Source organism: Streptopelia decaocto (genome assembly GCF_964273445.1).
Source record: "Streptopelia decaocto genome assembly, chromosome: Z".
NCBI lineage: Eukaryota > Metazoa > Chordata > Aves > Columbiformes > Columbidae > Streptopelia > Streptopelia decaocto.
In genome coordinates, this window is record NC_138657.1 from 23,304,415 (window position 1) to 23,317,879 (window position 13,465).

Sequence of the window (13,465 nt, forward strand, 5' to 3'; positions counted from 1 at the left end):
TTATATTTCTAACACTGCAACTAGAATGAAAGCTGGACCCTGAAGATGCTGAAGCTATGGATGTGTATGTGAGTAAAAATACTTCCTTGGGAGGAAGCACAATTCAGTTTCACTGTAGCTTCAGTTTATTGAATAACTGACAACAAACAAGATCTGAAATTATATGAAGTGTCAACTCTAATCAAGGTGCAGGGATACTTCTGAATTCAGAACAAATAAAAGACTGTATCATGCAAGGACTGTCAGTTAAATAAGGGACTGTCAGTTAAAGAATACATGCTTAAAAGCTTGAATATATATTAATCTAAAATTAACATTTACACAGCAAACATCTCACTGAGGAATCTTGACTACAGCTCCTAAATACGCAGCATGATACTATGTTATCTGATGTGAAAACAGTCCCCAGTCTTTCATGGGGGATAGCAACCCTAAACCCAAACCATTACGATCCATGAGAAATCCACTATGTCAACTGTATTATCTTATGTACTGATGTATATTTTATTTTATGATCCAGCTGTAGTCAATGAAAGAATAGCAGTGGGTAAAGACTGCAGAAATGTCCCCTGGCCCTTTGGCAGTAGTGGCTGCATTAAGCTCTTGAGGGCTATCACGGATTCAGGAATATGTAGTTCATTTGCTTTCCACCCTCAACACAACATTGCTTGTCCTGCTTACTCTGATTTTTGTGTATTGCAAGAACACATAAGGAAACTATTCTATTGAGTTTAGGGACATGAAAACTGCTTCCTAGATATAATTTGCATGTAATTCATGGAGCTCTTAAATTTCATTGGTGTAAAGAGATAAAAAAACCCAGGCCCTCATGCAGTAAATACGGGCATACACAGATGTGGTGGTGGTAAGTAATTTTCTCCCCACTAGTAGCAGTTGGTAGTTGCTTGTGAAAGAAATGTGACGTATTGCTACTTCACTTAAATAGAACATTTATGAAGAAATTTAAGTAATTCCTGGCCTGGTATATTAGGTAAAAATCTGTATTGTTCCTTATGCTATAGTGCTTTTCAAGTCTTATTTTAAGCAAAGAATCATACTACAGCTTAAACATTTCATTAAGAGAAAAAAACTATGATAAAGATGTCTCACATTAAAAGGTAGTAATGTTTACAGTACAAACCACAAAGCAAGAATAACTGTGAATTTTATCTTTTATTCTCTAAGGACTAAAATATTTTCTTTGATAGCAAGCATATGTATAAAATATGTGCTTAAATATATTTGCCATCTGTTTTCATTTACATATTTAAGGATTGGCAGTGGAAAAATATATATGTGTATATAAAAAAAACCCTCCAAACCATTATCAGTAGAAATTCAAATGGGCTTCAGTATTGAATTAGATACAGCTGAAGTGAAAGAGACACCACAACCCTTGTGCCCCTGCATTTTAAGATTATTTCAGGATAAGAAAGGTAAAGTGTTAATGAGGGTGTCCTCTATCAAAAGACCATTTGGTAGGCATTCCCCAACTGACTTGCTAGAGACCTTTGAAAACACTAATGATGGCTAGTAATTTTCTTAGAAACGGCATCAGAGGTGGTAATTTAAACTGCTAAAACCTTTCTTTCTGTTGAGGAATTTCTACAGAAAAAATCTTGCATCAGAAGTCAGCATATGTTGGAGTCAGTCTGTACTGATACCTGCATGATTTATTGTATTTTACTTGTTGCAATGTCCTTAAGGAATAGTAGACTGATAAATAAAGGATTACAAAGTGACTGCTCTTGAATAATATCTGTTACATTTATTCCACTGACAGTTTACATGAGTTCAGTTGGCAGCTGAACAGATTTGGGAAAAAAAGCACATGGAGAAATCCTAAACACAGAAGTCCCAGGACTGATTGTCAAAATACTGCAGAGAGGCATCAGTATCTCTTTTTGTCCTAGTCTTGTGTTCCTACTTGGGTAGCTGTAATTGTCCCATGTCAGACATGGGACAGGCTACTGTAAGACGTAACATTGTCCTTGCGTTCTGTGACATAGTGGCGCAGAAGCTCATCCATTGGGTGACAAGAGGGAACTGAAGTGAATCTTAAAAGAATACAACACAGTTTTCTTTTTGTGATAGTTTGTGACTTAAAAGAAGCAAAGAATGGTAGTTCAAACAGCACTGATAAACCTTGTAATATTAGAACCACAACAGAGTTTTTAAATAAATCACAAGTGGAGTCAAGATGGATTGCAGGATTTTTGTCCTTATTGTGGCATTCAAATAAAGCTAATAAATGTCAGTATTAGGAAGAGTACATGTACCATGTCACTTTAACTGACATAGGCAATTCCTCTTAAGAGTTTTGCTTTATGTGCTTTATTTGCTTTATCTAGCAAAATTGGATCCCTAGCCAGCCACACAGCAACTCATGGCGGTGTCAGCTCATTAGACCAAGACATACATATCTCTGGGCTCTGCACAAACAGCCTTGATAGGAAGACGTTGCTTTGCAATCCTGTCCACTCTTCTAGGAAACCCCTTCTTTCTGCTAATGGACATGCTGGTTTTGTTGGCTACATACTTTGAAGCAACAGATTTACTTGAAGCTACAAGATTAGCTAGGATTTATTGATTTGGCATCAAAGCGTTATTCGCATATGACATCAAAGCTTCATTTTCTGCTATGTCTCTTGTTCAGGATTCCTACTTTGCTTGTTAAGGCCATAATTCAGTTTTCACAGGGCAGCTAGAGAGTTGGATAACTGGTCAAGCACATAAGCGAGGCTTGTATCCCTGCCACAGTGATTGCACATGCTAAGATGATGTCTGTGCTGAGTTTCTGAAGAACAATTCTTTAGCCATAGAGTGGCTTAACAAAGCACTGCAGATGTGGTGCTTTCCAAATGAAGTGGGCATGCCTTGACACTAGTGCCTTGTTCCCTGGCACATCCATCCAGTCTTCCTCCTCCCAAGCATAGTTTTGAACGGGAACTAAAACTGGGTTTGGTTCTGGAAGACCCAGAAATGTGGATTAAAAATATATATGATTTGGGATGCTGGGATGCTTCTGTCTTGCCTCCAAATCTCACTTCCTATGGCACTACACACAACAAAAAAAACTCCGGTGCTACACTGAAAAAAAAAATTCTATCAAAGATACCATTTCAGGTGAGCTGACTGTAATGGCCTATTTTGTGTGAAATATCGTTCTGATATTATCTGTAGAGAATAGGGATCATTTTTTGAGGAACACTCATTATTTGGACAAAATCTGCAAGAATATTTGGACAAAAACTGTAGATTGTTTTGAAAAACTTTTGAAGTGCTTTACAAATAAATTGGTTTAGGTACAAATTCATAACAGGAATTCATTTGTTATTATTGTGGTTTTAATGCATCTTTCTAATATCTCTACTCTTGTTACATTATCTCAAGTTAAAAATCGTAGCAAAGCTTTAACTTCCTTCATGCTACTATCATATTTATAAAGAAGCAAATTATAAAGGAGAAAAGTGAAATATCTTTCTTTTGAATAGCAATCTGTTAAAGTTAGTGTTGGATTCATATCACAAGTCTTTGCTCTTTGAAGTGAGCTCCATCTCAGCTCAGTGTGTCACTTGGGACTCTAGCTCTGAAATGGGAACTGAAGTAATTACTACAAATACACACTGGTATGAGTTCTGGGAGACTATTTGAGCATAATGAAGTAATTTAGATGACTCGGATTATATCAAAGGAGTAATTCCATGTTTACCACAGAAAGAGCTTGCACATGTCAGTGACCTTTGGTGCAAAGTAAAATTATTTTTAGGTTCAGGAGTAGTGATTAGTTATGAAATTCAGAAGACAGGCAGCAATCATTAATAGATTTCATCAATTAAGATTAAATCAATGTATGCCTTGGAAATTTATTTTTATCTTTCATTTTTGCCTTACTTAAATGTCAATGTGAACACAAACCCTCAATGTCGCTACATTTCGTTCTGTTAATATAAAGATGCAAGTTTGTAACTATGCCAATATTATCCTGAGAGATGCAGAACTGAGAGGAAAAAGTAGGTTCCAGTTAAGCTCTCTTCTCCCCAAGACTAACATCACCAGAAGCTCACAATGATAAAGTCGACACCTGCTCCTCACCCCACGGTAACAGCTGCGGAAAGTGGCACGTATTATTCCTCCAAGAGTTGGTAACTTGAAAGCAAGTCCTCGCTCTGCTGCAGAAACACAGAGAACTTCATTTTCCCACCCGCTGCCCGACCTCTCGGCCGGGGCGCCCCGCCGCAGGGATGCTCGGAGGCCGGGCCCGGCAGAGAGGGGTCAGGGCCGAGCGGGATGGCCTGGGGGGGCGGCCGGGCAGGTGGCGGCGAGGCGGGGCGAGGGCGGCACCGCCCCCGGGCCCCATTGGCGCCGGCCGTGGGGGGCCGCGCCGCACCGCCCCCCGTACACAGGCAGTGGATGCCCGGCGGCGGCGGCAGCGGCGGCGGGGCGATGCAGAGCTGCGGGCGCTGGTGGGGGCGGCTGGCGGCCCGCGGGGCGCCGCGGCACCTGCGGCCGGTGGCGGCGGCGGGGGGTCAGCGGCGCTGGGGCGGCGGCGAGGCGGCGCGGTGCATCGAGCGGCTCCTGCCGCGGCACGATGACTTCTCCCGGCGGCACATCGGGCCGCGGGAGCGGGAGAAGCGGGAGATGCTGCGAGCCGTCGGGGTGCAGGTGGGTGCCCGTGCCGTGCGGGGGGACGCGGGGGGACGCGGGCGGCGGGGCTGGTCCCCTCCCGGTGCGGGCTAACGACGGCGTGCGGTCGCCTCTTTTCAGAGCGTGGAGGAGCTGATGGATAAAACCATCCCGGCCAGCATCCGTCTCCGGAGGCCGCTGAGGATGGATGACCACGTCTGTAAGTGACCGCATGGCCCGGGGTGCTCCCCGACTCCCCCGTTCCCCTCCCCGCCCTTCCCGCGGCTCTTTCCGGCCGCCACGGGGCAGGATTTGGGGTGCTGCCCCCCCACCGCCCCGAATGTCCCTGCTGAAACGTGTAACGCTGAAGTTCAGAATTAGACTTAAATAAGCGTAGCAGAACCACTGCCGACACTTTATTCTTTACAGACTAACTCGGTAGCATAGTTCAGCTGCTGCATGTCTCGCTCTCGTGTTGGAAATCGGCAGGAAAACGTATGTGGCAGACTGGGATTGCCTGAAAAAGCGTTTTTGAGCTCAAGTGCTGCTCAAGGCACTTCTCTGTGCCCCAAAAGTCTCATGCAGAGGGAAAAGTGTGGCTCAAAATCGTCCCCTTGGTGTAGACTGTAGCTTGAAGTGTGCAGATGTCTTTTGTTGGCTCTTATGTTTCTTCAGGTTTTCTTTGTTGTCCCCCCTCCCCCCGCCCATAATAACCTGCATATTCTAATAAAATGGAAAACCTGTGCCACCGTATGATGGATACACAGTGGATGTATAGCTAGCATTTTGAATTTGTCTGATTGAGGGGGGTAGGTAAACCTGCTGGAGTACAAAACATCTGAGCCAGCAATTGTGACACTACAATAATTTAGCAAATTGCTATAGAAAACTTGATGTGATTTGATAAGTTTTTAGACATTAACATTTTTAAAAGTTAGCAATCACAGCACAAAATTTCTGTCTGCGTAACTGCACTCTCAATAGGTATCTGCGAACATCATGCTAGAAATCCCATGAATAAAAGAAACGCTTTAAAATGCACCTAATTTAACAATTCAGCTGAAACTAACAAAGCTCAATGGCCTTTCAGATAGTGAAGTCGACTACATCCTTATTCACTTCATATTTTTGTCAAGATCCATTGCCTGATTTGTAGAAAATCTGATCCCTTTCTCTGGGTTTTTTTTCCTTGCTCACCCATGCGCTGTAATTTGAGTGTAAACTTCAGGCCTGCAGCTCCGGTGAGGTTCCCGGCCAGTTCAATCTGGTTGCTCCAAGATGACATCACGCCTGAGAGGCAGCGCCACAATGAGCAGCCAGGAAAACTAGAGCCTGAAAAGACAGATCCCAGCCAGGAAGGATACAGTGGTGACTGGAAGTTTCTACTTCTAAAGTGTTTCATTAGTACAGTGATATTTTAGTTTTTGGTAATTACCCATCCTATTAAAATGGGGACAGTGGGGTAGAGAGGTGGAATTTAACCACCTTCTTCTCTCTGTATGACCGCTGAAAGTATTGCTTGGCATATTTTCCTATGATTAATGTATTTTAATCATGGTACTCACTGTCTCACAAGTGATTTTCACTTACACTCAGAGAAAAATACCTTTTTAGCTTATTATATTTTAGGTCTTTAAGAGGGATTAAATGTAGACTGTCATTAATAACTACTCAAAAAGCTTTATTCTGTTTTTCCGGATTTAGTATATGATACTCTTATGAAGTTTTACATTACTAAAACATGCATAAAAGTGATACAGTATGGTTGGGCACTAAAATAATTGTACATTATTGAAAACTGAGCTGGTGATGGCAACCTAAGTAAAAATCTTGATGCACTTGCATGTGTTCTCATGCTGATTTGCACAGCTATTTTGAAATTGATGCCTCCTACATTGCTGTGCCTTAGTAATGTTCTGTTGTATGCAAGTTCATACTGTGCAGCAGGACCTCATTAGCTAGCAGGGTATTTAGTTCACTGGCATTTTATTCCACTTGCTATGCTGTTCTTGTTCTCTTAGAGTAAACTTTCAAAGAATGTGACTGTAATGCAGAGCCTCACATCGCACAGCCTGCAACAGTGAGTTTTCAAAAGAGATGGCTGCATGAGGTACAGAAAATGTTTTTGTGCACGCTGCTTCTTCTTCTGCAGTCAGTGGGATGAACTAACTTGTAATTTAATGTGTAGATTTTTGCCACTAGTTTTCAACTGAATTAGTAGCATAAAACTCCACAGCTTGTAAAAGAGAAGTTAAAAGCTTCAATTTAAAGTTGTGCGATTTCACATTGAATATGTTGTGCTTAGGACACTGTAGTCTGAGTAAAACTTAGTTTCTCGTTAATGCTCCGTTAGAGATAAAATTGCCTTTCCAATCACTAGTGTGGGATTTCTTAGATGGCTATGGTATATTATTTCTCTGTCATATCCCTTGTATTAAAGGGAAACAGGAAAATTAGGGAAGTGTCATGAGAACTGCATTCTGTTTTAAACATATTCTTTGTATTTGTACAAAGACGATTTTTCTCCCGCCACGCCCAAACTCATACATGCAATGAAGGAACAGGGCAAGGCAATTCAAAATATGTTTTTCAACTTAAGCATTTATAAAATTTCTAATATGGCAACTCCTAGTGGTTTAAATAAACGCTTCCACGTTTCTGTATAACTTAAATTAAAAAACATAATCATAGTCACCCCACAAATCAGCTGTGCTCAAGCTGCTCCTTTGTATTAGGAAATGCAGTTGAGCTTGCACTGAAGTCTCATTGAAGTCAGTGCTTATAGCTAGAAACAGATATGCAGTTCAAGAAAACCATGCATACACCATAGGTCCCTGCAATTGTATTTGGGATTTTTTTTTAAGTTTTATACCTTTAGGCCTTGTCTCAGGTGTATACATTTGATGTATATTCACATCTTCAAATTTTCATTAGGTGTGCCAGTAGGAAAGACTGTTTTGCATTACAGATCCTTCCCTTGGTAATGTAACAAGTTGTCTAAAAGACAGATAATCAATCATCTGTGTGTATGCAATAACAATATGAAAAAATCATCCTGTAGATGCACCTTATATTAAAGAGCTGTTTTAAATGGTATCACATATTCCACTGCTCATAAATAAAACCTCTGATTGCAGTAGCACCACAATAATTTTGTGCACATATTGTCTTTCCTAGATATTTTAGAACAGCCCTGCTCTTCAGTGGAAGAATCAAGTTTTCATATCTTCCCTAAAGGACATAATATATTGAGAGGGAAAACCTCTAGCCTTAACTGGACATTTGTTTTGCTTATGTATGAATGCAAAAACCATTGTGGTAGATCTTAAGCTTTTCTGGTAAAAGTGCATCTATGCTAGAAATGCTTTTTCAATATTTATTAGTGTTCCTGTATTGGTAGATTTCTTATCATACAGACCTGGTCCGTGATGGAGGAGAAGAGGGATGTAGTTTGTGCTAAGAGGTTTCTGAAATGAGTTACGTCCTTTAGTACATAATATGACAGAAGTATCACCTGTGTCTCTGTTCTGACCATAAAAAAAATTTAAAAAGCTATCTAGAAAGTGCCTGGGGCCTTGAGCCCACTGGCAGTGTTGTAACACCACCCGAATATGCCACTGAAAGCCAGTAGGGGTGAAACAGCAAAATGTCTGATTTTCCATAACAACAACTTGCAGTCCTGTACCTCTACCGATTCTGGAAGGGGGGCTTTTTTACAGTCAGTTTTTCTGCAGATATTATTCCGCGAAAATGTTATTTTGGCATGTAACTTCTGTTCAGTCGATATTTAGAACAAGGCTAGCCATCTGTTTGATACTTAATTGTGATCGACTGGTATTAACAGAGCTTTTTTTCCCACTGTCACAGTAAGTAAACTTTAACAATCAGCTTTTCTTTCGGTATTGAAGGTGCTTTAGCATGTATGTGGTGATTGACCCATTTGAAGTAAAAGAACAGATTGTCTTCTGTAAGAATAATCCTCTTTTATGCTTGTGAACCTGCTGTCTGTATCAGCCGTAGTTATCCCTGCAATGCTGCTATTGTAAGTCCATCTTTATTTAATGGGTAGGCTTTGTACATATGTTACATATTTCTGCCTTTTTTTTTTTCAGGATTTGAATTAAAAAAAAGAGTCTGAAAACAGTGCTGTATTTTTTTTTTCCAAAGTACTCCCCATTACTTTATCAAATTTTAGAATTTATAAACATTAGTTTGTATAATCTGTGTAAGAAACTAATTTGGTCTCCAGTCTGAATGTTTTTAGAAGCAATATGGCTCAGAAGCAGTTGTATTGTCAGAAAGACTGTTTGTATCTTCAGATTCAACTGCTCTTCATCAGTATCCCAACACAGGATGTTGCAAGCTGTATTTTTTCAACCATATGTATTGAAATTTGCTGAAATCCTAGTCTTATGTTTCAGCTTTAAATAAATACATATTTACCAGAATACAGTTTCCACTACATGTGCTCCGAGGTATATGCCTTATGCAGCAGGAAAAGTCTGTGTCATTTTCTGAGTTTAGTGACACTTGTTGACTGAACTGGAAACTTAGCAATTTCATTTTGAATTTGAAAATTAATTTTTAAGCACACATAAAATCACTCTTGTTATGTTAGCTTTAGTTATTTAGAGTGACCAATACAGTGTTAGATGCCTTTCACAAATAATATTGCGGATTACACTGTTAAAAGCTAGGCTTGATTAATGTTTATAAATATATAAAGGGTGAGTGCCATGAGGATGGAGCCAGGCTCTTCTCGGTGGCAAACAATGATAGGACAAGGGGTAATGGGATCAAGCTGGAACACAAGAGGTTCCACTTAAATTTGAGAAGAAACTTCTTCTCAGTGAGGGTGACAGAGCACTGGCACAGGCTGCCCAGGGGGGTTGTGGAGTCTCCTTCTCTGGAGACATTCAAAACCCGCCTGGACATGTTCCTGTGCGACCTCACCTAGGCGTTCCTGCTCCAGCAGGGGGATTGGACTAGATGATCTTTTGAGGTCCCTTCCAATCCCAAACATACTGTGATACTGTGATACTGTGAGTGGGAAATACAGCTACTGCCAGAGACACAGAATCCTGTTTGGGCTGATGCGGAGCTGGGGAGGTGTCCAGCTCCAGCCCAGAGCAGGTTTAGCTGTGGGCTCAGCCTGGGCTGCTGAGGGCTTCACCCAGTCAGGACATGAAACTCCCAAGGATGGAGAATCAGCCCCACCACCAGGTTGTCCTCACAGGCACAACCTCCTTTCAGGTAGCTGTAGACAGTAATAAGGTCTCCTCTCAGCCTCCTTTTCTCCAGGCTAAACAGCTCGAGTTCCATCAGCAATTTCTTTTAAGTCTTGTGGTCCAGGCCCCTCACCAGCTTCTTTGCCCTAATTTGAACTCTCTCCAGCACCTCACTGTCTTCCTGTAGCGAGTGGCCCAAAACTGAGCACAGGATTCAAGGTGGGGCCTCACCAGTGCTGAGTACAGGGAGATAATCACTGCCCTAGTCCTGCTGGCCACAGTATTCTTGATACATGCTAGGATATTGTTGGCCTTTTTGGCCACCTGTGCACACTGCTGGCTCATGTTCAGCCACCTGTTGATCAGCACCCCCTTCACAAATATCTCATTAAAATATCTTCACAGATAGCTCATAAAAATGTAATGCGTTAAAATATACTAACTGTTGGGATTATAGAATAGTTTAGGTTGGAAGGAACCTTCAAAGGTCATCTAGTCCACCCCCCTGCAATGAGCAGGAACATCTTCAACTAGATCAGGTTGCTCAGAGCCCCATCCAGCCTGGCCTGGAATGTCTCCAGGATGGGGCATCTACCACCCCTCTGGGCAACCTGTGCCTGTGTTTCACCATGCTCAGCGTAAAAAATTTCTTCCTCATGTCTGGACTGAATCTCCCCTCTTTTAGTTTAAAACCATTATCCTTGTCCTAATGCAACAGGCCCTGCTAAAAAGTCTGTCCCCATCTTTCTTATAGACCCCTTATAAGTACTGAAAGTCACAATAAGGTCTCCCTGGGTCCCTTTCCAAGCTGAGCAACCCCAGCTCTCTCAGCATGTCCTCACAGCAGAGCTGTTCCAGCCCTCTGATAATTTTTGTGGCCTCCTCTGGACCCTCTCCAACAGGTCCATGTCTTTCCTGTACTGAGGGCTCCACAGCTGGACACAGGACTCCAGGTGGGGTCTCACCAGAGTGGAGCAGAGGGGCAGAATCACCTCCCTTGGTCTCCTGGCCACGCTCCTTTTGGTGCAGCCCAAGATACAATTTGCCTTATAGGCTACAAGCACACATTTCTGGCTCATGCCCACGTGTTCTATCAGTGCAGGTCTTCTAGGTGGGATGTTGTTCTACTCTTGAGCTTAATTGCTGCCTAAGCTGCTCACAGTCTTGCTAAGACTTCTGCTTTGTGCCTTGAATCAGTTTGGAAACCATGGTGTTACTTCAGGGAGCTCTAGCACAAGTTCAGCATCTTCACGTGGTAGATACCTATATTTGCCGAGAGATGACTCTCTAGAAGAAACATCCTGTTGGACAAACAAAGGAAATGTTATCTAGCATATGGTACAGTATTTGTGGTATGTGTTTATCGCGGAAATTGTACTTCTAATGCATTTTTGTGTGTGACATTGGGCTAGCATGCAAGTGGAATGATAGCCAGCTTCTGCCTTCAAATGCATGTGGAGTAGAAGGAGCAGATTCATTACCATTTTAAAAAATTGTGCGTGTTTGAATTCTGCAAGAATATTACCCTCCCTGTCAAATTACACCCAAACTATCTTCGATCAAACTTTTGGTTTGCAAGTGGTAGAGGATGATCTCTGCAATGTTAAAACTCTCATTTAAAATAGACAAGTGCGTCTGTCTGGAATAAATTGTGTGGGAGGAGTATGGGGAGTGGAGCTGCTGACGACACTTCAGAAACTTTGCCCTGGGTGTTGCTGAGTTCAGGTATAGTAAACACATGGTTCTTGAGAGTCCAGAAAAAAATTGTAGTTTACGAAAACAAGAAATTAATCTTTATACATTAGATCTAATAGTAACACTGAGTAAGAGGCAGAGAAGAAACGAACTTTGAAGTGAGAACTGAAGATCAGTAAAAAAATAACTTTGTGGGAGGTATTATGTGGCTGTGGAAGAAATTAATTGAAAACCAGAAATCTTTTTTTAAAATTAATCTTTATACCTGGAATGCAATAGTAGCACATTGAGTAAAAGGAGGAGGAGAGATCAGTTTTGAAATTAGAGCTGAAGTTATAATATCCTTATTTATGGTTGCAGAAGAAATTAATTCAAAACATAATTATTTGCCAACACATTCCAGAGCATAAGCTGTTTTGACTTGATCTCTCTTGCTGGAGTAACTTGCAGAGAGAAAATAGGTTTTGAGACATCCAGGGCCTGAGCTATGCTGCTTTGGTGATTTGTAGCCTTGTATTCCAGAGCCTCCTTTTCAAGTTGCAGTGCAGAATGAACAGACCCTGGTGCAGCTGCCCCACTGCAGCAGTTTCCAAGGTCATATTGTTGGGGAAATTAAAAAAGCATCTGCTCCCCTTACCTAGGAGGGTTAGTTCCACCCATGTCTGTTTGGCTGGGCAGGACTATTTCTCTGTGTCATCTTAGACAGCCTACTGACTCTCTTTCTGCATCCTCAGGTGCTAAAATATTTTGTAAATCTTCCCCTTTGGCAGATGATGGGCAGCATTATTCATTGACTACTAGGAACAGGTTGACTGAATGTGATTTTTGCACAGCCCTCAGGACACTGAGAAGTATGTAGAAGAACGACCAAAGATTAAACTATAGTTGGGGGAGGGAGGGAGTGCAAATGCTTTTTGTCTGGGCACTTCAAAAGCATTCTGTTGTAATCTCTCCAAACTAGATTGGCAGACTCATTTATTAAAAGTTAATCTTAAATGGAATTTCTTAAGATAGAAATACTGTTTTCACACTTTTTTTTTTTTTAAATAAACTGGTGAAGCATACTAAAACTGAATTAAAAGAAGTGTTCATTTTTATCAGCTATTTAGGGAAAAGGCAGAAAAATAAGGTTCTTTAGTACATAAGAATCACTAGTGGATGCTTGGTGTAAGCTACATCTGTACAAATGTGGCTCTGTTAGAAACACTAAATCATAGTTGTGGATGGGTATGGCTTAATCCCATGCTATTTCTGCAAGGTTTAGCTAATAAAAGGTGCCTTCTGAGATATATTTTAATGCACATGCAAGAGACCCAGAATGTACATTGTATTAGCATGAAAAGGGCTCCATAAGCCATTTGCCTGCAGCTGTTTCTCTCACTGTTGTTTCCATGTTAGTTGAAACCCTGTTATTATTCAGTTTTGGGTTTTTTTTCAGAATTTTGGCAGAATTTAAACTTTCCTAGAGTATTTTACCAGGTTATTATGTTATCTTTTCTTGGTTTGCACCTTAGTCTGCTGCTGTTTCTACTTGCATCACCAGTGTTGTATTTTTTTTACACAGCGGTACAGGTACAAGACATTTCAGTTAAAAACTGTTGGCGTTGAATGTAACTGTAGTTTTCTGATGTTATTTCTTTTCAATTAGGTGAAAATGAAATCCTTGAAACTCTATACAATATCGCAAGCAAGAACAAGATATGGAGGTCCTATATAGGCATGGGTTATTACAACTGCTCGGTGCCTCAGCCCATTGCACGGAATTTGCTGGAGAATGCAGGATGGTAATGTACAACATTTTCTTTTTAAATGAGTATGTATATACTTCATGCTGAAGTTAGAGGGCAAAGAGAATACTTTTCACTTAGAAGGTGCTTTTCCTGTAAAATATTTCATTGATTGTGGTGACTTCTGTT

General features: G+C 41.1%; 1 protein-coding gene across 1 annotated transcript in view; it reads left to right on the forward strand.

Moving 5' to 3' along the window:
* Positions 1-13,465, forward strand: part of GLDC (glycine decarboxylase) — a 70,182-nt gene that overhangs the window by 18,787 nt on the left and 37,930 nt on the right. The window contains exon 2 of the mRNA XM_082074176.1: positions 13,198-13,333. Coding sequence (XP_081930302.1) covers positions 13,269-13,333 — 65 coding nt within the window. The 5' untranslated portion in view covers positions 13,198-13,268. The remainder of the gene's footprint in view (positions 1-13,197; positions 13,334-13,465) is intronic.